Consider the following 26,312-nt stretch of genomic DNA (forward strand, 5'->3'; position numbering starts at 1 on the left):
TTTGATCTTCTTGTAGTCCAAGGGACTCTCAAGAGTCTTCTCAAACACCACGGCTCAAAAGCATCAATTCTTCGGCATTCAGCCTTCTTTATGGCTTTCACATCAATACATGACTACTGAAAAAACCATAGCTTTGACTGTATGGACCTTTGTAAGCAAAGTAATGTCTCTGCTTTTTAATATGCTGTCGAGGTTGGTCACAGCTTTTCTTCCAAGGAGCAAGCTTCTTTTAATTTCATGGCTGCAGTAACCATCTGCAGTGATTTTGGAGCCCAAGAAAATAAAGTCTGTCACTGTTTCCATTGTTTCCCCATCTATTTGCATGAAGTGATGGGACCGGATGCCATGATCTTAGCTTTTTGAATGTTGAGTTTTAAGCCAGCTTTTTCACTCCCCTCTTTCACCTTCACTTGCTGTTGCCCATCTCTGCTTTAGACTCACAAAACACTTCCTGTCCTCCCATCACCTATGACCTGCCAGCAAATGTGAGGCAGGTAGGAGAGATTTTGCAGAGAGGGGCCCAGCCCTACCATACACCCAAAGGCCAATGCGTGTGACCTGCCAGAATGGTCCCTGTGGATGGCCGGCCCCAAGCCTCCCTCCAGGCCACCAGCCTGCCTCTGCAGAAAGCTTCCAAGGCCTGGCACACATCAATGCCTGTCCTCCATGTGCCCTTTCTCGTGGAGGTTTCCTGGTGAAGCAGAATGTACTGGGTTGGCCCAAAAGTTCATTCAGGTCTTTCCATAAAATGTTATGAAATGAACTTTTTGTCTAACCCAGCACTTCACACACCAGTAAGGTGAGGTCACTGCTGACTGAAAACAACCAACTAACCCTCCATATCTGTGCTTTTTGACACTTGGCAGAGTTAGAGTGATTATCTAAGGGTGATTTCATCCAAGAATCCCATCAGCATAAAAGGGTGGGTAGGGTGGGGAACCATCAGATCCAGTAACTGAGTGACAGCTCAGTTTTCCTTTGAATGCCAATCACAAAAACCCCAATGGGAGGTAGGTAACAATGCTTCCTTCCATCCATTAAGCAGACTGAAGCTCAGCGAGGGAAGGGCAACTTTACTCAAACTTCTGTTAGATGATGCTCCTTCCAGGTGTAACAATTTGTGTTTGTATGAAGCACACTTCTCAAAATAGCTATACTCTCTAAAAGCAGACAGAAATCTGCCTTGGGAATGTGAGTACAGCTTGACTTCATAATATAAGGCTTTCAGTGAGTTGTTAATTTAAAAGAATTAACATTTTTGAGATGCAAAATAACTTGACAGGTAATCAAGCAAAAGAATCAAAGAGGCCTTTTTGTAAGGGGGTGAGTGAAAGTCACTCATTCGACTCTTTGCGACCCCATGGACTACACAGTCCATGCAATTATCCAGGCCAGAATACTGGAGTGGGAAGCCATTCCCTTCTCCAGGGGATCTTCCCAACCCAGAGATAGAACCCAAGTCTCCCACACTGCAGGCAGATTCTTTATCAGCTGAGCCACGAAGGAAGCCCTTATAAAGGGAAAGTGAAGAGAAACTGAGGAATCTGTTATTTGTTACTTACTAAGAGATGTGTGGCTCAGCTGGTAAAGAATCCACCTGCAATGCGGAAGACCAGGGTTCAATCCCTGGGTTGGGAAGATCCCCTGGAGAAGGGAATGGGTGGGGAACCATCAGATCCAGTAACTGAGTTATAGCTCAGAAGTTTTCCTTTGAATGCTAATCACAAAAATCCCAATGGGAGGTAGGTAACAATGCTTCCCACTCCAGTATTCTGGGCTGGAGAATTCCATGGACTGTATGGTCCATGAGGTTGCAAAGAGTCGGACACAACTGAGGAACTTTCACTTCACTTCAACAGATGGGGATCAGACTTCCAACCTGGTCGCCAACCTTTTCCAGTGATTGCTTAGGAAGCACTGCCATCTTGTGGTTTGCTGGGGTTATTGCAGACAGAAAAAAAAAATCTACGGAAGCCCCTGCCCCAGCTATACAGGTGAGCTGAAAAACACAGGTTTAGAGTGTGAACATGACTCACCATTTGGAACTAGTTTAGGTTAAAAGGGTTGGAAACCTAGACAACTTGTGCAGTTGTTTTTCCTTTTTCTGCATTCTCCAGCAGGGCTGAAGTTTGTCTCCCAGGTAATAAAATGACTCTGAGAGGGTCTTCTTCCAGAAAAGTCAGAACTGAAGCATCTTCAAGGATACTTACCAAATGGATGAACCCGGCTGCTGTGAGCCACGTGCTGATAAAAATGGAGAGCAGATTCACCAGCTTGATGGAATTACTGTGCAAAAGAGACAAAAAGCAAGATCCCCAAGTTACAGAAGACCCTGTTGGGAGTGGCTTCCAGGGCAACAGCGCCCCTTTAAGGAGGAGGCAGCCCATCCCCAAGCCCCCAGTGTTCCTCCCCGTCATAAGGGAAGGATCTGAAAGGCGGCAAATGTAGTTCAGGCTGGAGCCTGTAGGAAGATGAAATCTGAGCTGCTGAGAGTGGTCCCTAAATAAACCCCTCTGGCTGTTTAAAAATTTTTTTTATTACTTTTTACTTTGAACATTTTTATGTCTACAGAAATAGTGAAAGACAAACACTGGGATGCCCTTCACCTAACATTTTGCCACATTGGCTTTATCTGTATATTTTCTCTCTCTCTTTTTTTTCTGGCTGAAACCATTTACAAGCACGTTGTAGACATCACAACACAACCTTATAAACTTCAGCACTCAACACCTAAGAAGGACGCCATGTAAAACGATCATAGTCCAACTGTCCTACCTAAGGAAATTAACACAGATTCAGTAATGTCATCTAATATTCACTCCCAAGCTAGATTTCTGCAGTTGCTCCAAAATTAGGCTTATTGATGCTCTCATGTTTTCACCCTAAAGAAGTAATAGAGATAATAATGTGCTGCATTTGATTATTATGTGGCTTTAATCTAGGAGTCAGGAAACTTTTCTAACAAAGGGACCGATAGTAAATATCCAGGCTTTGCTGGGACATAAAGTCTCTGTTGCAACTATACACAGGAGACCTGTAAAGGAATTAGTTGTGGCTGTGTTCCAATAAAACTTTATTTACAAAGACAGGCAGTGGGTTGATTGGCCCATAGGCTATGTATTTTCCATTCTGTGCTTTATTCTCTTTTAATCTGTATATAACATGCCCCGCCTACCCGCCCCCCCTACACACACACACATACACACACCCTTTTTATTATGTCTTTCTGTGATTATTTTATTTTCTATGCAGCCAAGCCTGCTGTTATCCAGAAAGCCCCATATTCTGGATTTGTCTGACAAGATCCTGTTTCAATACATCTGTTGAGAATACCTGCCTGGGATGGCATCACATCAGGAAATTGCAACTCTGTTACACCAGGTGCAGTCACTTGGTATCCGTGGGAGCCCGAGGTGGCGCCACTGAGAGGCGCCAGCTTCCCTTTGTAATCAATATGCCAGCTGGGGAGTGGGACTCTGGTTTATTCCTATGGCCCAGCAATAGATATCCCTATTGCTGGGCCATAGGAATATCCTATTCCCTAGCAATCTTACACCTAAAAATTTCCGCATCCACTGGAGTTTTTTGAGAAGTGAGTTCTTTGGAACTCACTAGATGTCTAGCTCCCTGAGAGCAGGGGCCTTGTCGGCCAGAAGCCTGGGAGTGGTGAGTCCCCCGTGCACAGTAGGGCCTCTAAGAATTTGCAGAGAGTGAGTTGGTCTCCCCTCTGCATTCTTCCTCCCTGCCTTCACCCCGTTTTCTCCCGCTGGCTGTACAGCTCCTCAACCACTGTTGCAGGGGGTTGCTCCCCTGTCCAAAGGTCCTCATGGACTAAAACTCTATGTCTACACTGCCTCCTTCCACACCCGCTGAAGTCTCAGATATTCTCCTACCACTGTTCTTTCTACATAAACTCTTGCAACTTCTATCAAAGCCAAAAATATCTGCCAACACTGTTTATGCTATGACTCAGCTTGAGAGCCCTCCCCACCTACTGAATATTTCCCTTTCTCCAAAGCTTGGTATAGCCCATACCTCCTCCTTAAAGTAACTCCACCCATGGCAATACCAAGTGACCTGTGGCTTTTTTATCTCCAGCTAATCACTGGACGCCAATCCCACTCTCTTAAGCCATCGTTTTTACATTTCTAGTTGACTTTCTCGTGTTCCCAACTGCATCACGCAGAAAAGAACCCTATGTTCTATCTTCTTCAGTCTTCCCAGAGGGGTGTAACACTGTCCACAGGCTGGTTCAGCCCATCAGACTTAATAGATTGATCTCTGACCCCTTCCACCTCTTTCTCAAGGGAAAACGGACGACTGAAATTCTAAGAGTTTAAGATCACCCTGATAAGAATGGCTAGCACGGTTCTCTCACAGGATTTACCAGGCGTACTGCTGTTTTAAGTACTTCATGTATATGAATTCATCTCATCTTCATAAAGACTCTATGAGTTGGTCCCAAGGTTAAGAAACTGATCCAAGTTCACATAAGCAGGCAGCAGAGTTGGGATTTGAACCCAGGCAGTTTGGCCCCAAAGACTGCCCTTTAGTCCACTACACTACACAACAAAAGTCACCAGAAAGTCCTCCTTGCTGTGAAAGCAAAGCTGTGACTCCCCCACACTCTTGCATAGGATATGAAGAGGGTCAGAGGCCATTGCCCCAGAGAGGAGAGAGGTTACCACCATATCCACCGCCCAACCAGTTTCTCAAGGGGAGGCCAGAATAAAGTAAAAGCCTCCTCTGAGGCACGTTAATACTGGACAGTGAGAGACTCATGAGTAACAGGTAGTCAGTAGCAAAGAAAGAGATCTCAGGGATGCCTGTGTTGTTCAACTTCTCCGAAGATAATTGAGCGCTGAGGTGACTCACTTACATAGTCCTGGATGCTGGAACAAAGCAGTGTCCCAACGATAACCATGCAGAGCCCTCTTGAGATATTAAAACTATGGGAATCTCCAGGCCTCATGGTGCTTTGGAAAATGACCCAATATGGTGATTATCAATCTCTAAGTGATTGTCACAGTGATATTAATAGCGCTTAAGGGAGCTCTCTGTTGTGTAGAGAACATTTAATCATTGTTGCTGAAAGAGTCTCTATTAAGCACTGAAATCTGATTATTTTTATGGCATCTGCATTATTACAGATCCCCAGTATTAGGATTTGCTTTTCAAATTAAACTCTATGACCGGGCAATCATCTAAAAGCTCTACGCAAGAGATACAAGATTAACTCTTGGGGCACTCTCTCCATATTCTAAAATTTGAATCTCACCAGGTTGCAAAGAGCTCCCTGGAAGGAGGAAAAGGGTTGCAGGGTAGGTCTGTGGGCTCTGCGTGGACACTGGAGATAAAGACTTGAGGGTCAAGTTCAGAAGTCTGGACTGAACCCTAAGGTCCTAAGGATGAGCGTGATTGGAACAATTCAGATTCTAGCATTCTCGTGATAAGGGATAAAAAGTGTGATCTTTGCATGATAGCTTAACTTCACTTTCGTGTTTTCTATTATTGTTTCTGGGACCCTGGCCCATGAGTTCTCACTAGCCACGAAAGGATACAATGAATCATTATCCACAGGGGAGACACAGAGACCTTCCTGTTTTTACAGGTCAGAGACCTTTCTCAGGACTCTGTAGATACTGGGGGAGAAAGAAAGACAGAGAGAGATGGTGTGTGTATCTCTGTAGATACTGGAAGAATGAATGTCCATCTCTTTCCAAGATTATCACTAAAAACACAGAACCATGGGGGTTATCTTTGCTCAGTGAATTTACCAGGACATGTTTTGGTTGACACTGAAAATGTCATCCTCCTTCCAGAGAGAAACAAATTTGTCCCAGTTCTGGTTGATTAGTATCTTCCTCTTTGCTTCCAGCTGAGAATACAGATAGATGCCAATGTCCTTATTTTGTTTCATTGTTACCTTTGCAAGACAGATGTGAAGCCCCCTCAAAGTCAACTGCACTGTATCCCACAGGGATGAAGGGCCTGAGCTATTAAGACACAATTCAAGTTCTGTCAATTCTACGCCTTAAATATCATTCAATCTCTCTCCCTTTTCTAAGGCCAGTCCCTAGTACCAATGCCTGGACAACTGCCCCCCTGACATCTAAACATCGATGGCTTAGATGTTTCAAACCCACTTTCCATACAATTTCCACGTGGAATTCATGACATCTGAGAGCCTTCATGATGTGGCCTCTACTCTTTTAAAGGCCTTTAAACTTGGAGCCATTTCTGAGGCCATTTAGGTAGTACAGTGGTTTCAGTTTCCAAAATGTAAAAAAAAAAAAAAGTGTGTTGCTTAGGTAAATGATGGTAAATATTGTACACAGCATGGAATGCTATGTGGGAAATAAGTGACGTGGTAGAATGGTTGTGGTTGTTTAGTCACTAAGTCGTGTCTGTCTCTTTGCAACCCCATGGACTGTAGCCCGCCAGGCTCCCCTGTCCGGGATTTCCCAGGCAAGAATACTGGCGTGGGTTACCCTGCCTTCCTCCAGGGGATCTTCCTGACCCAGGGATTGAACACACGTCTCCTGCGTTGGCAGGCAGGTTCTTTACCACTGAGTCATCAGGAAGTCCCTCCAAGGGCTCTCTTCTCTCACTTACATTCCTTTTGCAGCTGCCGTGACTGGAAGTCAGCTGCACCCCTCGCTCTCACAGGCCCAGTCTCCAGCCTCACCAGGATGACACCTGGCCGTCTACAAGGCTTACTGAAGACACCCTCTTTGCCTTGAAAGGATCCTTGACTGCCCCTCATTCAAGCTGAGGCTTACTTAACTATTCTCCTCTATGCCTCCAAGGTCTGCATCCCAGTACCAACCACAGTCGGCTCTCCCTCCCTCAGGGGCTCTCAGAAAGCAGAACTCAATCCTGGCACCCTCTCACTGCTGCACAGGTGGGTGCTCGATTCAGGCTTGAACTGACCTACTCACATGGTTGTGACCGTAAGCCAAAGGAAGTGGGACAATTCCAAGCGTGAGGCCGAGATGGAAACCATTCTCCAATGACAGGGGAGTTTAATTCTGTGGGCAGCAGGATGCTGGGAAAATGTTTGGGGCTTAGGATGGCAGACTCCGTGGTAGCCCACCACCTCATGACTCTCCCAACACAGAAAGTCGCCTCTTACCCTCACTCATCGCTTCAGGTATTCCCCTCCTCTGCACTGGGAGAAGGAACCGCCTTAATTGTGGAGTTCTCAGGAGGACTGTTTCCCCAGGGATGCCAGTGCTATTTCCTACACCTAAAGGAAAGTTTGCCCCACCCCCACCCTAAGAAGTGGGAAATTGGTGGCTCTCTTGGCAAAAGCCCAGAAAAAGATATTTTACACAGATGGCTTATCATTCTCCTAAGTCCAGAAAGGATCGCATGGAGTACAAGGAAGGTGAGAACACAGTTCTTTCCGTGTTACTCCTCGGAGTGATGGCACCTTGGGGTCAGAGGATTAAAAGACTCCTGAACAAGTAATCATGAAACAGGGAGACGGAGGCACTCTACCACGTTAGACAGTGTGGACAGCTCCATATAACACCATCCCCATGAGTGTCTCTTAAATGCAGCCCCTGTGAGCAGCACTGGGTCCTCACCAAGTCTACCTTTAAAAACCCAGTGTAGCAAATATGATATAGGCAAACCTTAGGGATGGCTAGCTTTGTCAGTCATTTTAATTTCAAGAGTAATATGGGTCCATTGCACACAAGAGTCATAAAATGGTAGCAATGAAGGTTACTGTCACTCAGAAGAAATATGAAGAATAACAATATTCATCCTATATTAATAATAGTACACACAATGGAGCACCAACAAATTCTGACCCCAGGATTATGACAGTAAGGGTGTTGGAACACACCGTAGAAGACTACCAGGGCATTCGATGCTCATTTTCTTTTTAACTTGACTAATAGAAAGTGAATTTATTCCCCTATTCACATAGATGAATAGTTAGCAAGGGGGAAATCAATCTGGAATTAAAACAAACAAAAATAAACAAAAAACACTAAGACCCTAAGAGGAAAGCCAAGAGCCTGTCATGCTTGTTGGATGTGACATATTCCGGAAGTTGAGTCCCAGCCTCAGTTACTGGGAAAACAATGCTAAGTCCAAGTCCCCCTCGCCCCCCGCCCCCCAAGTGCAGGTGTATTCATTATAAATCACGAACTCAGAGGTGTCCTGTTTTTCATCATTTATCAAACACGCTAAGGCCAACCGAAGAGGAAATGGAACATTAGCAGTGAGTTTCTCAAAGTGTAATTTCCTATGAGAGAAATTTATGACCTGTACTTATTCTCCATTAAAAGACGTCCAACCTCTTTTATTAGTTTATTCATCAAGGCAGCCCTGGTTTCAGGCCAGCTCTGAGAACCTGCAGGTCATCAGGAAAAGGGTCTCTGGGGAATTTTTTTCTCCTGGTCCAGTAGTGTTTTCCAGATCATAACACAGTTAACAGAAGTAGTCATGGTGCCTTCAGCAGGAGGTTTTTAGGTATTCCCCAGAAGGCAATTCACAGAGCAAGCCCCAGGGGCTACACGGGCTATAAAGTGAACATCTAGAATGTACTTTGAAATGAAATGATTTTGTGTGTGCCGTATGAGGTTTGTGATTGCCTCTCAAAGAGCATTGCTTCCACTGCTTTCATGGCCAGGTTCAATTTCTTATTTAGTGATGTAATAAAGGGGTGATTTAAAACCTGTGAGCAAGGACTTCCCAATCAATGAGCAGACCTATCCCTCATCCACTGTGCTCCTCTCTCCACGATGCTGTGTCTGGTGCCCAAGCAACCCCACGTGGTCCCCCCAAACTGTCTCTACTCCCCCACATACACGGCCCTTCCTCTTCTCATCACCACAGAGTCCCCTGTCCCGCAGAAGATCCAACGCTAGGCTCTCCCTGGATTTCTGGATTGGAGCACTGTCTCTGTGCACAAAAGAACACTAATTTTATCGTAATGAAAGCAAATACACCTGATATTTACAGCTTAGCACTGGGGACCAGAAGGAGGGGAAAAAAAAAAATTGGAGAAAGAACATCTTACCTTGTTTTCAGGATATTCAGAAACTGTAAAATTTCTGAAAACTGGATCAGTCTGAGAGCTCTTAAAAATCTCAAACCTGGAAAGAGAAATGAAATTAGAGCTGCGTTATTTTCAATGTGTAGTTTTAATGCCTACACTCTGCTGCTGGATTTAGAGCTGCCAAGGTTGAGGGGATATGAAATTCCTGCAGAAGACTGAACCATCCAGTACCTTGGATGTAGTCCTTCATCCTGATCCTTGACTGGTTTAATCTCAGCTGGTAAACTGACAGGCTCATTAAAGGGAGCCTGTGTGGAGCTACAGCAGAGGAAGTTCTGGCGGGGAGAGCCCAGTTCACTGAGCTGTCTCGTGTCCATCTCTGATTTAAAGCACTACGTCTAAGTTGCATGGCTGTTTGAGAGGATTCTGCCTCTGAAAAATACTGGGAATAGCTCAGCGTAACCCTTGTGCTAAGAGCAGATTAGGAACAAATCGGATAACCTCACCTCTTTGGTGAATTTTTTTTTTTTCAATTTTTATCTTCAGTCCTGATAAAATGAAGAGTATAGCCCATGGTGTTATCTGTTTCCTACAAAGTTCTATATTTTTCTCCCAATCAAAAAAAAAATCAAATCAGTAAGATCTCACACCCCATAACATCAGGATTCAAAACTTCTATAATTCCATTTTATTGAATGTCAAGATAAACGCTTCTTCTTCAGAAATCAGCAACCTCTCTTGAATGAAGAAGCAGCAGTGTTTCTACATGTGAAGAGAGAGAGGGAAATGGGGAAGGAAGACCCAAGTGAAGATTCAAGGAAATACAAATTATTGTTGGGTTTTAATAGCCATGAGTAAAATGTATTTCTGTTGAGATCAAATTAGTGAGTCAAAAGCAATCTGAGTGGCACAGGACTTTGAAGCTTGGTAGTCTTGTAGGAGTACTGTTTACAAAATACTGATTATTGCAGCTCTGGAACACTTTCAACAGCACACCTGCTCTCAAGGGGATGTTCTTGTGCATATTTTCTGAAAGCATTATATTAAGCTGCCCCATGTGTCATGCGTAGAGCTGAGCACAGAGTGGGCTAAACTGTGAGTGGTTAGCTCAGAGCCAGTGGATGAGACTTTATTTGGCGCCTTATCTGAGGCAGCAAACGGGGAAGGCGTGCAGAGCAGAGGGAAGAGGCTGTGGTGATTCTCTTATGACCCCAGGGTGAATCAAGGAAAGAAGACAGATCGGACGTGTTCTCCTAAATGGCTCCACACTGGGCCCAGATAGATGATTCTTCATTCACGCATAAGGTGAAAGAAAAAACTAACATAAGGCACACAGACAGAAGGACGAGAAGATGTGGCTCAAAAGGAAAATTTCTCATCTAAAAGGATTTAACTTCATGGACAGAAGATTTTTCAGAAGACATCTGCCTTCTGTTGTGAATGATATTCATCTTACTTTTATTAAACAAGAAAGTGCAGAGATGAGAAGGGATGTGGATGAAATAAAAGGCTCACGAGCCCAAAACTCAGTCCTAACTGAGCTGATGAAAGGTGGACTTCACACTGCTGAAAACTGGATGCAGAGGGCAAAACGGAGGCCCCGTCTCACGAGGCAGAGAACATGAGAAAAGGGAGGAAAAAAGATGAAACGTAAGGAAACATAAATGAAGTGGAGAGTACAGAGACCCAACCTGTGAGTGAAATGTGTTCCAAAGGGAAGTGCAGACAACACGCAGATCATAAATAATGGCCAGGACATCACAGGAGTGCAAGGCAAAATGAATGACCAGCTCTGTAAGACTGATACCAAGAAATCACCTATTCGTATCCTTCAAATTTTAAGCATTAAAATAAATGAAAATATAAAAAAATCAAAGTGATGAGGGTGGGGAGAGGGTTACAATTAATGCAACTAAGATTTAATTATATATCAGTGAGTGTTAAATGACAATTGAGCAAAACTCAGAATTTTAAAACAAAGAGAGTCTAACCCAAGATTTTTATACCCCATCAAGTAGTTGTTCAACAGTAATAAAGGCAACAAAAAAATACTTTCAAATATCCAAGTTCTCAGAAAATGTACTGTTTGTATAAAATATTTGCAATGTTCCTAAGTCTTATTAAATCAGCATGGGCAGAGGGGCAGGCTGGAAAGTGAGTTTTTTAAATAAACGTTCCTGCTGGTTCTAAGCACCTAGCCCAACCTGGATGGCTAATTCCAGCATCACTGTCACATATTGCTGGGAGATAAAATAACACGTTTAGAAGCTCGACATAGGCAAGGACTGGCAGTTAGCACTGAAACCAGTCACGATATAAGGATGTTTTAGTAATGTATAAGCCACTGATAATTTCATCCTGAAAAATTGTGTGTCTGTGTGAGTGAATTTTCATTTATGGAAACAAAAATAGAATACAAATGACCCACACTTTCGATGGCATATCTTTATCGTGAAGCAATGCCTTTTGTATCCTATGTTATTTGTTGGTCGCTTGTCACATTTTAAAGCAACTCAGAAAAATATGTGTGTGAAAATAAAGGTAAGGAAAAAAAAAAAAATGCAGCTGTCACTAGGTCCTATCCTCTTGCTGGCTGTAAACTGGAGACCTGGGTTTGAGCACTTTCCCAAGGAGAGCAAGCAGGAAGATTAATAATGTATGAAAGAGGAAAACAAGCTGGTTCTCAGGAGAAGAGGAGAGCCCAGGATGGAGGCCCAGGACGAAGGTCTCCCTGGCAAAGGGGCTCAGGGTGATGCAGGAGCAACACTCTCACGCACTACACGGCTGTGGGCTTTGTTTACTCGGCCGCCTCGGGCTGGTCACTATCACAGCACGAGGCTTCACTAGTGCAAATGCGAAACAGTATTCCACCCAGGTTAAAAAACAGAACAGTGCTGGGACTTCCCTGGTGGTCCAGCGGTTAAGAATCTGCCTTGCAATGCAAGGGACGCAGGTTCAATCCCTGGTCTGGGAACTCAGATCCCACATGCTGCGGAGCAACTAAGGCCCTGTGCCACAGCTAACCCCTGAGGCGGCCAAGATGAACAAATAAAATAGATAAATACTTAAAAAAAATCAGTCTACATGCTCTCCTCAGATTACGCTAGACACTCTGGAGAAATGCATGGTCTGGAGTGTTGATCCTTCCGGCCGCATATCACAACAGCTCCCTAACTGCTTCCCCACTGGACACTTTGTGGTCAGTCCTCAGCAGAGCAGCCAGAGAGCCTGTCACCAGGTAAAATGGTCATGCCGCCCCTCTGCTCAAAATCCTCCAATGTGCCCATTCCACACAGAGGAGAAGTCCAAGTCCCTCAGCGACCTAAAGCAAGGCCAGTCCTCATTCCTTCCAGACCTGCTGACCCCCTCCTCCCCCTTATGCTATCAATATCAGTACTTAACCTCTCATCTGAATGTTTCCTCAGTGAACCTGCCTCAGGGCCTTTTGTTCCCCAAATGGTGCACTCACTCACCTCCTTCAGGTGTTTGATCAGCGTTAACTTTCTCAGTGAGACCTTCCCTAGCTATGCTGTCTAAAACCACAATTCCCCCTACAACCCTACCCACCCCCAAAAAACTCTTCATTCCACTTGCCTGTTTTACTTTTCTCCCCAGCATGAAGCACAAGCATCTTACTTACATAATTTACCTTCTGTCTCCTTATCCATAGCGCCACCTCTAGGAGGAGAGGGACTGATCTTTACTTTGTTCACGGCTATATCCCATTCTGAAGGAGATCAGCCCTGGGATTTCTTTGGAAGGAATGATGCTAAAGCTGAAACTCCAGCACTTTGGCCACCTCATGCGAAGAGTTGACTTATTGGAAAAGACTCTGATGCTGGGAGGACAGGAGGAGAAGGGGACGACAGAGGATGAGATGGCTGGATGGCATCACTGACTCAATGGACGTGAGTCTGGGTGAACTCCGGGAGTTGGTGATGGACAGGGAGGCCTGGCGTGTTGCAATTCATGGGGTCACAAAGAGTCGGACACGACTGAGCAGCTGAACTGAACTGAACTGAACTGATATCCCATGTACCTAAAATAGTGCCTGGCATAAGGAGGATACTCAGCAAACACTTGCTTGAATTGAACTGAATGAATCAGACTTCTGAGAAAGAATTAGACAGCAGAGAGCTAAAGATTAGCTACTCTGCTTGTGGAACCCTGAGATTACACATTGTCTACTAGAGGGAAAAGCCATGACCTCTGAAGGTTCACTTGACAGAGGCCAGGGCTGACACTCTTAGGAAATAAGAAGGAGCCTAACCAGGAAAGAGCCTTGATCCACAGTCATGCTGCTGAACCCAGAGAGGTCCTGAAAGAGGATGGACAGCAACCTCACGTTCCATAAGGAGGCCAAGAAAAGGAAACAGTGGAAAGGGCAATGCCTAAGCAACAAATATCCATCTCCTCTGCTTTATAACATTATATTCTTATAATTTAGTCTATATAAGTTAAAATTTCTCTGAAATAAAATTATATTTTTAGGAGATAGAAAACAGCCATAACAGAGTTGTGAAGAAAATGAAATGTTAATTATGCCCTCCAAAAGTCTAGATGGTTTCACAAGCCAGTTCCTTTAAACTATCCAAATACAGTAAACTCCTCTACATACTCCCTATTATATACTTAAGTAGTAAAAATGGTCGGACATGACTGAGTGACTTCACTTTCACTTTTCTCTTTTATGCATTGGAGAAGGAAATGGCAACCCACTCCAGTGTTCTTGCCTGGAGAATCCCAGGGACGGGGGAGCCTGGTGGGCTTCCGTCTATGGGGTCGCACAGAGTCGGACACGACTGAAGCGACTTAGCAGCAGCAGCAGCAAAAATGGACTTTTCTTTTTCTGTACTCTGTATTGGTTAGAAAAGGGGCATTACCTAGACATAGGTACCCCACATACTAAAAGAAAAAATTGGCAAGCTCATCACACTAATGACTAACCACAAGAATCCTACAGAAACTCTGAGACTGTATTAAATAAATAACAAGCATGGGCAGTAGCAGCTGCTGTGGGGCGCAGCCCAGATCTTTTTCCAGGGATCTTTATTTATCACTGGCTCCTGAAGAAGGACCTTGCCCACACGCATCACCAGGGTGGCTCCCATGGCTGGTGGATGTGGGGACAAAGGTCTACCACCTCGCCTGGATCTGGAGCAATACCGAAGGGCTCTCCAGCTGCAGGACTACAAAGGGATGGACGAGGCTTCTGGTGCAGCTGCACTGCAGCCGAGCCCTCCACCCCGTCCTAGCTCCCTTCTTCTCTCCCAGTGATAGCACTGAAACCTGCCCTGGAGGCATGGTCCAGAAGACTAAGGATCCTGCAGAAGCATGCTGAGCACATCGGAAATACTAAACAGACAGTAATTTCATCGCATGAAGCTATGGAATTGTGAAACAGCATATTATTGTTCACAATTTCAAAGAAAAGTAAAGACAAAATAGAAAGCCGATAAAGATTCACACACACACACAGAGTACAGAGCATTCCTGTTACTTTCAATTAATGGCGAAATGATGATGTTGACAATGAAGTAAATCTATTATGATTGATCATATGTTATTTTTAATTACTTCTACATGCCTAACCCTTTAGCTGTATCTTATTTAATTCATACAACAGAAGAAAACACCTAAGAATAAACAGACAAGCGAGCGTGTCCAGTACAGTGTGTAAGCAACACAGCCAGATTCCATTCCACACTTGTGTAATGCCATAAAGCCAAGCTTGTAACCACTGCCCCGGCACAGACGTTGTTGGCCAATCGGTTCAGATTCTAAATATCAGCACTCAAGTAAGCGCTCACAGCACTTGTGATCCTCCTGCCAAACTCTCCTAACAATGTACATTTCCATCAGGGGGGAAATGCTCTTTGCCTACAACCCCACCAGAGTCAGTATTTTGATGAAGAAAAGATGAAGGAAATGAAAAGAAGGGAGGAAAAGAATGAAAGCAGGAGTCTCAATCTGACAGGTGCCAACCCCAAACAGAGGGGCTTCCCAGGTGGCACAGCGGTGAAGAATCCACCCGCCAATGCAGGTGCCAATGCAGGAGGCATGAGAAGATGCGGGTTTAATCCCTGGGTTGGGAAGATCCCCTGGAGTAGGAAATGGCAAGCCATTCCAGTATTCTTGCCAGGGAAATCCCATGAACAGAGGAGTCTGGGTGGGCTACAGTCCATGAGGTCACAAAGAGTCAGACGTGACTGAGTGACTTGAGCACACACACATGTAACCCCAACAGAGCTTACCGCTGTTTCATTTTGTTTTTTAAATTAACAAATGAAATTAACTGTGTTCTCATATATTCACTAGTCGTTTTACTTTCTTTTTTAAAGTGGTTTATAGTGGTCTCTGCCAGATTATCTGTGTATTCATCTTATTGCTATATTTGAGCTGTCATAATGAGAATATATGTTGTATATTTTATCCCACCGTTCACCATTCTTTTAATTTTGCTCAAAGTTTTTTCCCCCCTAAGTCTAAAATTTATTTAAGGTGTCTTTTCCCCCTGAATTCCAAAGTTTGCTATATGGTCAAATGTATCAGACTTCCAATATTGTTTCTTTGATATTCAAAAATTTCCATTTCCATCATAAAAACAGATTTTTTTTAATGCATGCACATTTTCCCTCTGTACTTTCAGGGCACTGGTTCTCAACCTTGGCTGCATATTTAAATCACCTGGGAAGCTTTAAGAATTATTGATACCCAGGTCTCACTTCCTCCTCCTCGATTTTGACTTGATGGGTCTGAGGTACAGTCAGACAGAGGGAATTTTAAAGCTCTGAGATGATCCAAATGAGCCATTACGGTTGAGAAGCATTTCAAACTTTTTCTATAAATGGACGGATAGTAAATATTTTAGGTTCTATCACAACTACCCACTCTGCTGCAAATGACATGTAAATGAATGCATGTGACTATATTCCAGTAAAATTGTATTCAAATAAATAAGCCATGGAGCCTAGCTTGCTATGCCAGCTTTAGAGACCAGCTATTTAAATTCCACGTGCACATGAATCATCCAGGGTTTGTTAACATTCACACTCTATTCCTTGAGTCTGAAGCGGGGCCTGATGCTCTGCAGTTCTAACCAGCTCCATGATGTCACCGACTTTGGTCTAATATCACACCAGTAACAAGACTGCACGTCAGTGCTTCCCAGACTTTGTTGCCATTACAATCACCTGGAAATTGTGGAACAACACTGGTGTCTGCCTCCCACACTCAGATATTCTGATTTAATCGCCCTAGGTGACAACCTGGGTATAGACAATTTTTATAACTCCCCCCTCTTGAAAGTCCCCTGGACTGCAAGGAGATCCAACCAGTCCATTCTAAAGGAGATCAGTTCTGGGTATTCACTGGAAGGACTGCTGCTAAAGCTTTAACTCCAATACTTTGGCCACCTCATGCGAAGAGTTGACTCATTGGAAAAGACTCTGATGCTGGGAGGGATTGGGGGCAGGAGGAGAAGGGGACGACAGAGGATGAGATGGCTGGATGGCATCACCAACTTGATGCACATGAGTTTGGGTGAACTCCGGGAGTTGGTGATGGACAGGGAGGCCTGGCGTGCTGTGATTCATGGGGTCACAAAGAGTCAGACACGACTGAGTGACTGAACTGAACTGAACTGAGATGATTCTAACGTGCAGTCAAGTGTGCAAACCATCCATTTAGGGTATCTTTTCTTCTTTTGACCTTTAACATGCAAATCCATCTTGACATATTTATTTATTTTGGTTAATAATGTGCCAAAGGGACTAAGTTTTATTTTTTTCCCAAAATAGTTGGCAAGTTTCCTTTTCCCTTAGTAACCATTTGAATATTCTAAAACCACTAATATATCCATGAAGCACTCTGCCTCTTCACTTTTAAAGAACATACTAACTATAAACTAGAAGAAATCAGTAGCACGATAAGAGATTACTTATAAAATAATGCATTCAGCTCAAGATCTTAGGAAAAAAGTAGTCTTTACAACCCTAGAATAAAAGATGATTTCTACTTTAGTGTTTATACTTGAATAGTCAGAGAACTAAAAAATATTAAAAGTGATAAAAATTTTCAAATCATTTTCTGGGGGTAAAAAATAACAATAATAAAACAAAATAAAAACCAATAAAGCAACAGATAGAAAAGGAAATCATGTACAATTATGGACTAATAAAACTTGAAATCTGCAGTGAGAGGGATGACATTTCAAAAAATGTAAACTTTGTAAGTTCATACACACAAAAAAGAAAACCATTACAGGATAATAATTGAAATATAAATTGAAATTTTTTACAGATAGCTTCCCCTCAGCGACTTTGCTCCCATATAATTTATTAAATTTTTGAAAACATGTACATTATATTGAAATTCTAAACTATTCCATAATACACAAAAAGATGCAAAACTATGAAACTTGCTATAAGATAATCATAAACCTGGTACCAAAAACTGCCTCTCAAAGCACAAAAGTAAAATAATTTCCCTAAGATTAGTGATACTAAAGTTCTACATAAAATACCAATTATATATAATTCATCCCTGAATTAAAATAATAACCTAGAGCATTGTGGTTACACTTAGCAAATTGGATAGAATAATTTATCTCTGCCTCCTCTCAAAATCTCATTAAAATAATGCTCATAATACTAATAATAGCATAACACTGAATGGGGAAAAATAGTAATATCCCATGTGGGCAAAAAGAAAGGGAGAAAAACCATAGCACGTAAGAGAAAATCACAAAACGCTAGTAGATGAAAAGTGGATATTCTGTTGAAAATTACCTTGACAGAGCTCAGAAACCTAACTTAACATTTGTATAACATATATAGTAAGAAACATATATGTCTATACTAATAAAAAATATCAGAAGTGTCTTTGGTCAATAAATTTGATAATGAATTTCACAAAGACAGATTGTTGGGGTCATAGAGAAGGAGAAAGCAACTGTTCAAAAGATAAGATGAGGTGGCTGACATTGGGAAGAGGGAGGCTGGGACATTCACTGATAGACTGGGGTACCAAATAGGGGCAGCCGGGACAAAGCAGTACCATGAACATTTTAGTCGTCAAAGCAATATTGCGTGAAAACTGGTGACTCTGAGAAGAAAGAAATTGTCTCCACAGCTGCAAGACCAATTACTGGAACAAAACACACTTCCACATACCCCATCACTCTTCAGACTAGGCACATTAAGCAAAGACCACACTGGAATAGAAGCTAACAGAAAAATCCCAAATCCAAAAAAGAACACAAAACTAAGAATCGCCAAATATTTGAGGAAAGTCAAGCTTTCTTTGAAGAAAGGTACACAGTCTAGCAAATTTCTACTTAATGCTACCTTAACAGATCAACAATTTTCGAAAAACTTGATTGAAAAATATAGAGTTGTGAGAAAATATGTCAACTCAGCAAAAGAAATTAAAATTTTAAACATTAAAACTTTAAAAAGCCAACTATTAGGAGAAAGGACACAGTTGCATACAAACTAGACTCTCAAGCAGAGGTCTTGTCATACAAAGGGGAAAAGGAATGAAAAGTACAAAAGGAAGTTCAGAGACAAGGAAGACAGGTGTAGAATTTTCAACATTTATGTAATTCAGTTTCCAGAAGGGGGAAATAAAGGGCAACAGAAAGCAGGAAAAATTCCCTGGCAGTCCAATGGTTACGACTCAGTGTTTTCACAGCTGGGGAACTGGGTTCAATCCCTGGTCAGGGAATTAAGATCCTACAAGCCATGAAGTGCAGCCAAAAAGAAAAAGGAAAGCAGGAAAACTTTCAAACATTAAAGTTTCCCAGATCAAGATGATGCCCTGCATTTTCAGACTGGAAAGGTCTGTTAAGTGTCCAGCAAGTTAAATTTCAAAGGACCCAAACAGAGGCATATTACAGAGACATTTCAGAACCAATGCAAAGATATCTACTCCCAAAGCAATGAGAATCAAATTATTGTCAGAATTCTCCTGGCTGTACTGGATGCAAGAACACAAAGGAAAGATACTGTCACAATTTTCAGGAGAAATTATTCTGTAAAAAAGATCAGTAAAGAATCTGCCTGCAACGCAGGAAATCTGGGTTTGATTCCTTGGAGAAGGAAATGGCTACCCACTCCAGTATTCTTGCTTGGGAAATCCCATGCACAGAGGAGTCTGGTGGCTACAGTCCACGGGGCCGCAAGAGCCTGACATGACTTAGCGACTAAACCACCAACAGGTGAGGAGGGCTAGCACAGGAAGGAGGTCCTGAAGGAGCAGTAGAATCTGGAAGAGAAACCACTGAGTGACTTTGAATGTTCCTCCTGAAGCTTTCTTTTTTGGACTTCCCTCATGGCTCAGACAGTAAAGAATCTTCCTGCAATGCAAGAGAACCAGGTCCAATCCCTGGGTTGAGAAGATCCCCTGGAGAAGGGAATGGCAACCCACTCCATCATCCTTGCCTGGAGAATTCCATGGACAGAGGACCCTGGCGGGTTACAGTCCATGGGGTCGCAAAGAGTCAGACACGACTGAGGCGACTTAGCACGCACAAAAAAAAAAAGATATACTTAACCAGCTGAAAGAAAAATAAATCCCAAAGAAAAGTGAGATACAGGAAGCAATATGAGAAAAGAGTAAAAGTAATCAGTTTATGTGTTGATTGAATATTACAAAAACTAATAAATAATAATAATGATCTAAAAGTAAAATCTCTAGATGCTACCATGTGGAAGTTGGAGGAATGGAGGAGAGAGGGCAGTGAAGGAAAGAAAGTTGTGCTAAGGTTCTTGTCTTGCTTCAGAAGAAAATACTATTAATTATATATATTAATAGAAAAATTTAAGTATGTGTATCGAAAACTTAAGAATTCCAAATCTCAGTGGGGAAAAAAGAACAAAAGAATTTTATCAAGCCAATTAAAGAAAAGCAATTGTGAAAAAAGAAAAGTATATTAATTAGTATTACTAAAATACTATTGCATCAGCAAATACAACCTAATTATTTTAGTAACCACAACAAAATTGAGTAAGTTAAAATTTATCTGCTAATTGACAGACACTCAGATAATATAAAAAAGCAATAATACATTCCACGTGAAATTCACTGAAAACAAGGAAGTTGGAAATGAAAGGCTGAAAAATATGTACCAGACAAATGCTGACTAAAAAAAAAAAAAAGAGCTGGGTGTGGGGGCAAAGAAACCAATAATGATATCATATAAATTGGTAGCTACTATGAAAATGTAGAAAAGAAATAGTAATACTTCATATCGATATGAAGGAACAATTCACCAAGAATATGTAACAGTGAAATAAACTCTACATAACTAAGACTGTATCTTTGAGGCTCATATACAACAAAGTCTGGTGAGAATGCATCAAACAGAAACTGACAATGCCACGTCACAGTGGGGAGCCCCTAATTTTCACTTTTCAGAAACGAGCCAAAACATAAACACAAAAAACGTTCAGATAACATTTAACTCCTTTGGGTATATTTGTATATCTCTATCTGAATGGATGGATCGATAGACACATGCATATATATTATACCCAGTAACTTAGGAATACAAGGTTCAATAGCAACCTTTGAACAGTCATGAAACTGACTATGTATTAGGTCACAAAGAAATTTTACCAAATTCCAAAGTACTGAAATCATATAGGCCACATTTACCACAAAGCCCTAGGAGAAGCAAAATCACAAGAAGAGAGGTAGAAGAGATTATATAGAGAAGAATTTAATACATGATAAAGAAGTCATCACAACTCATAGGGAGAAAAGCATTATGTAATAATAATGAAATAGCTGGTTAACAATGAGATTAAACAGTCACCTCACCCCACAATTGAAATCACATTGAGATTAAAATTTAATATTAAATTTAATATTAAAATAAAGCCATAGGAAAACTGAAGAAAACAAAATTACATACTTATTAGCCCTCTAAAGAAAGGAACAATTTCTAGACTCAGATGTGACAGGAATCATAAACATTTTTAAATGTCACCATAAAAATATCGAAATTCTACATGTCAATAAAAGAAATGAAGAAGATAATCTACTAGAAAAACAAATCAAATATGACATAATAAGGATAAATTCTTCATAATGTCAAAAGGATGTACCACATCAGTAGTCCATAAATAGGCAAAAAGTCATAAACAGACATCATGAAATAGGAAATATAACTAATGAGCAACATTAGAATTATTACACTTGATTGAAATAAAAGACATGGCAATTAAAAATATAGTGACTTTTGTTTATTCTACTTAACTAGCAATCTGTTTGAATTTCACCTACTAGAGATCACTCTTGGAGAAGGCAGTGGCACCCCACTGCAGTACTCTTGCCTGGAAAATCCTATGGACAGAGGAGCCTGGAAGGCTGCAGTCCATGGAGTCGCTGAGGGTCGGACATGACTGAGTGACTTCACTTTCACTTTTCACTTTCATGCATTGGAGAAGGAAATGGCAAACCACTCCAGTATTCTTCCCTGGAGAATCCCAGGGACGGGGAGCCTGGTGGGCTGCCGTCTATGGGGTCACACAGAGTCAGATACGACTGAAGTGATTTAGCAGCAGAGATCCCTCTACAAGAAGAAAGTCTTATAATTTGATGGGAGAATTGTAAGTTGATATAGCATTTTCATATAATATCAATACAGCATTTTCAGGGGCTTCCCTGGTGGCTCAGTTCGTAAAGAATCAGCCTGCTATGCAGGAGATTGCCTGCAATGCCAGAAACCCAGGTTTGATCCCTGGGTTGGGAAGATCCACTGGAAAAGAAAATGGCAACCCACTCTAGTATTCTTTCCTGGGAAATCCCATGGACAGAGGAGCCTGACGGGCTACAGTCGATGGGGTTGCAGTCAGACACAACTTGGGGACTAAACCAGAAATAGCATTTTCAGAAAAGAATTCCACATTATAAATCAAACTAATTCCATTTCTAGGAAAGAAGCCTAAGAAAATATTAAAAAAAAAAATGGAAAGATGCTACAGAAACAAAGATGTTCATTGCAAAATTATTCATTAAATAAGAAAAACAGAAAGCAGCTTGCTATCTAAAAATAAGTCTTCTTAAATATAGTCCCTCTTTTTTTAATGGGATATTATGGTGAAAAAATAATATAGCAAGACAGAATATGCTTATGATACAATGTTAAAGAAGTAGATACAGAAAGTATAATGGTGCTCACCAAGGGCTGAGGAGTCTCGGAAAAGAGTAGCTGTTTAATGTGTCAAATTTGCAAGATGAAAATATTCTGGAATTGGTGAAAATATTCACAACAATGCAAATATGCTTAACACTACTGAACCGAGCATTAAGATATGGTTAACATGGAAAAGTTTATGTTATGCATTTTTATTATAATAAAAATATAGCAAATTGGAAACATTTTAAAAATATAAAGTGCATGTTCTCTCTGATAAAACTATGAAAACTATAGGCATATGAAAAATAGAAACTAGAAAGTAAATAAAATGATGACAGAGTTATGACACCAAGGTAGGATCGAGTTTTTAAAATTATCTATAATTATATAAAATTCCTATTTTATGCATAATTTCTTGTTGCTGTTGTTATAAAGTTAATGGCAAGTCAAGACTGAGGACAGGTCTTCTGATTCTGAGCCCTATGTCCTTCTCAAAAATTCAGGAGCCCAAGGCCAGTGGCTCCAGGCACGAAGGAGCGCTGGCTACTGCTGGTTCTTCAGGGTGTCACACGTGGCACCTGGGGCCTGATCAACCAAGTGGGGCATCCTGAGATCCAGTGCCATGTAATTTTAGTGCTGCTTGACCAGAAAAGTTAAGGGATTTAGGACTTCTTTCTCAGATGGACACAGATTATTATACTGACAGAGACTGAGGGACACGCAAGTAAATGATGAATCATTCACCAAGCAGGGTCCCCACCATCCCAGGACAGAAAGGACTCGAGCAATTTCTGTAAGCAAGGTCCCACTGCAGTTCAAGACAGAGAAAACACAAAAGCAAACATACCCCAGCCTGGGGTGGAAAGGGTTTTCCAATTTGCTGTTTTCCATTCCCTTTAACTTCTTAATCTTTAAATCCAAAAAGCTGAAAGGTTCAAATAAACCTCTGTCATTTCCAATCCCTCCGCCCCCACATAAATCCCAAAGAGCAATTATTTTTGTGGTGTCTGACAAGGTCAAAGTCATCTGGCCTTGAAGCTTGAGAGCTTACACTAAGGATAAGACTCATCAGGGTAAGGAGGGGCAGACCCAAGCCCAGGGAGACTTCTCCAGGGTGGTCCCTGCACCCTGCTCCCATCCTTGGGTACCACCTTCCATCCCCCAGCTCCATCACTGCCCGGACCAAGTTCTCTCCCCACCAACACAGAGAGAATCAGAGCCTTTTTTTCCTAGCTGGAGGAAGAGGACTGTCTTTCTTGTTCTCAAATGCCCCTGGGATTTTGTTTCTCCAGTCCGAATTTGTGTTTTATAAACAGTGCTTGCTTGTCTGACCTTTTCAAAACTTTTCCCTCGATAATTGCTCAGGCTGTTCTGTACCCTACCTTATCCCAGTCCTGCTTCCTTTCTGACAGACACTAAACATCGGTTAATATTCAAACTGGGATTCTCGCCTATCCGTTCATTTATTCATTCCTTTGTTCATTCCTTCATGACATACATGTGCAGTGAGTACCTCTCTGCACCAGTCACTCGCTGTCTTAGACCCTGAAAGCACAGAGATGAAGCTGCACTTTGAGAATCTTCTATTTGAATACAGGAACCAGAAAGGAAACATTTAAAATAAATAAATAAATAAATCTTGTTGAACCACCTCTTAAATACATATGTTTAAAAACTCATTTTTTCCCTTTCCAATGCCAGAATTGTGGTCCAAGCCACTGTTACCTCTAATTTGGCCAGCAGCTTCCAAGCTGGTCTTCCCTTTTATTCCCTCAGCCCACCACTTCCCACCATCCGTTTCCTAGAAGCGGCCAACATGTTCTTTGCAGACATCAATCAGATCACACCACTCCCAGCTAAAAGCCCTCAGGTGGCTTCCATCTCTCTGGAAATAAAGTTCAAATTCCTCACCCTGCTCTGAAAGTTCTCCAAGATCTAGTCTGTTCGCATGTCATCTCTATTCTCCCCATCCCCACACCCTCCACAGCGCAACTCTGCTCCAGAATATCTCCCAGTGTATACTCAGCTCAGGGCTTTCCCTTCCATTCCTTTCTGGAATGTTCTTCCCCTAGATCGTGGCAAGGCTGGCTCAACTGACACTGTCTCAGAGAGGTCTCTTCTAGCCACCCAACCTGGACTCCACCTCCCATTACGCTGTTCTTTTCTACGTATTTATCACAATCTACAGTGATCATATTCGCGTGTTCATTTGCCTGTCTTCCTCTAGAGAACGTCAGCTCCACTGCAAGAGCACCTCATTCACCTGTTCCCCACCATGTCCATCATCTTCCCAAACAGCGATGCCAGGCACATAGTCAGCACTCACTGCTGAAAATGAACGAATTTGTGAGAACCCCTTTCAAGGGTAAAGTAACGAGACTAAATACTAAGTTGAAGTTGTGGTTTTACTTCCTTGACTCTTTCTCAGGAAATGCTCTATTTTCTCTTAGCTTAATAATCCCGTCATTTGCACTCATCTCTCTAGCAGCTTTAATATTGGCCCCTGGCAATGCTGGGTGTCATAAAGCACCAAGTAGTTCTTTCCTGACATGAAGAAAGAGGAAACAGAACAATTTGGTCAGCAGATCTAGGGTCACAGACATGAGGGCGTGAATATTTAGATTCCAAATGAAGTTCATGCAGATGTTACAGCTCACAGAGGTCTTTTATGCCCATTCGAATGAAAACGATTGAGTGGGACTCACCTATCCCTTGCTTGCTAATTGGAATTTTGCTCTACATAGTTATATAATGCAGAGACAGTCGAGCTGGGCCCATTCACATCAGAATCTTAAGCTGGGTTTCAAAGGGACTATACTTCATTTTAAAGAAGCTGCTTGTAACACTAACCTTTCTGGAAATAAAAGATATCTCTTCCTACGACTGGAATTTTTAGATCCAGAAATGCAAAGTTAAGCCATTTATTTCAAACCCCCATACATTATAGATGTTCGAATAAAACCAAATCCCTACTGGAAAGCAGTTGAGACAAGAAAATCTGCCAGAGGATATTTCTTATGATCTCTGCTGGGTGAGAATACTGAAATACCATCCAAGATAGGCAAGAAAGCATTACCATGGCCCGATTTGAAAGCAGAAGAAAGCAAACCAAAACAGCATTGTTATCCCTGAAAAAAACAGAAAAATACTGTCAACAGCTTCAAATGCTTTTCTTAAAAAATGCTGACTCACTGGAAATTATTATCACTTAATAAATAAAAAAGGAGGCTGTTTCTGTCATTTGCCAAGCTTTCTCCAACATTTCTAAAATATATTTTTTAATAGCTCAGAAACATTTAGTCTCTCTAGAGACCAGTTATATTCCTCTAAGAAGGAAGGACCAGGTTTCTGCTTGGCCCAGCACATCTGTGCTCAGGGGGGATGCTAAGCACAGAGGAATGGAGAAGCCTATCACCTGTCCACTTGTCCACAGAGAGGGCTCTTCTTTCCTGGGCAGCCTCTCAGAACACAGGATGCTTTTGAGGGGATTTCTTACCCCAAGAGGTGCAAACTCTGCAGCAAGACACCACTGACTGCCTGAAGCTCTGTGGTTCCTCCTTCTCAGCAGCGCTGGGCCCAGACCTCACCCGGAAGCCGTTTTGGAACAAATCTCCCAGGGACTTTTTGCGGCGCCTGGCAGGTCTATAGACCTCTGTGTTGGAGCTGCTGGGTGGGTAATGGTAGACCAGAATCTTACTGGAGATCATGGTGGAGGCAGAGAGCTGAGCTGGGCTCCAGGCTGCCTTTAATCACTTCTTGCACAAGCTGATGCTCTAGACCTATGTTTCTCTGACCTGTGCTGCAGACAGGTCCTCAAGTCCAGCCCAGTATGGCTCACCAGCATCTCTGTCCTCCCTTACCCACCCGCCAAACTGCAAGAATCGCAGAGCATCAGCGACATGAAGCACGTCAGAAAGGCAGTCAGGAGGGGAGGGAGGCACGTGTTGATCCACGATGTCCTACAAGCTGATCCATCAGCTTCATTCTGTAAATTACCACGTAAGCTCCTTTGGACATGGTTTAAGGGAATGGAAGGAGGAAACGCTGTAAATTCCTCAAATCAGGGGGTACAGAATAGAGTGTAGGCGTTTGGGGCCCCTGGGTGATTTTTTTTTTTTTAATTTTAATGATCCTGTCTAATGATGGAGAGCT

General features: G+C 42.3%; 1 protein-coding gene across 16 annotated transcripts in view; it reads right to left on the bottom strand.

The window, feature by feature from the left end:
• Positions 1 to 26,312, bottom strand: part of KCNMA1 (potassium calcium-activated channel subfamily M alpha 1) — a 773,076-nt gene that overhangs the window by 254,109 nt on the left and 492,655 nt on the right. For all 16 annotated transcript variants that reach the window (XR_009734238.1, XM_061405428.1, XM_061405415.1 and 13 more), the window contains exons 6-7: positions 9,038 to 9,113; positions 2,211 to 2,286 (exon numbers count right to left, since the gene is read on the bottom strand). Coding sequence is in view for 15 of the 16 variants with exons in the window: in XM_061405428.1 (XP_061261412.1) it covers positions 2,211 to 2,286; positions 9,038 to 9,113 (152 nt within the window). In the remaining variant the exon portion in view is untranslated. The remainder of the gene's footprint in view (positions 1 to 2,210; positions 2,287 to 9,037; positions 9,114 to 26,312) is intronic.

Source organism: Bos javanicus, chromosome 28 (genome assembly GCF_032452875.1).
Source record: "Bos javanicus breed banteng chromosome 28, ARS-OSU_banteng_1.0, whole genome shotgun sequence".
Taxonomy (NCBI): domain Eukaryota; kingdom Metazoa; phylum Chordata; class Mammalia; order Artiodactyla; family Bovidae; genus Bos; species Bos javanicus.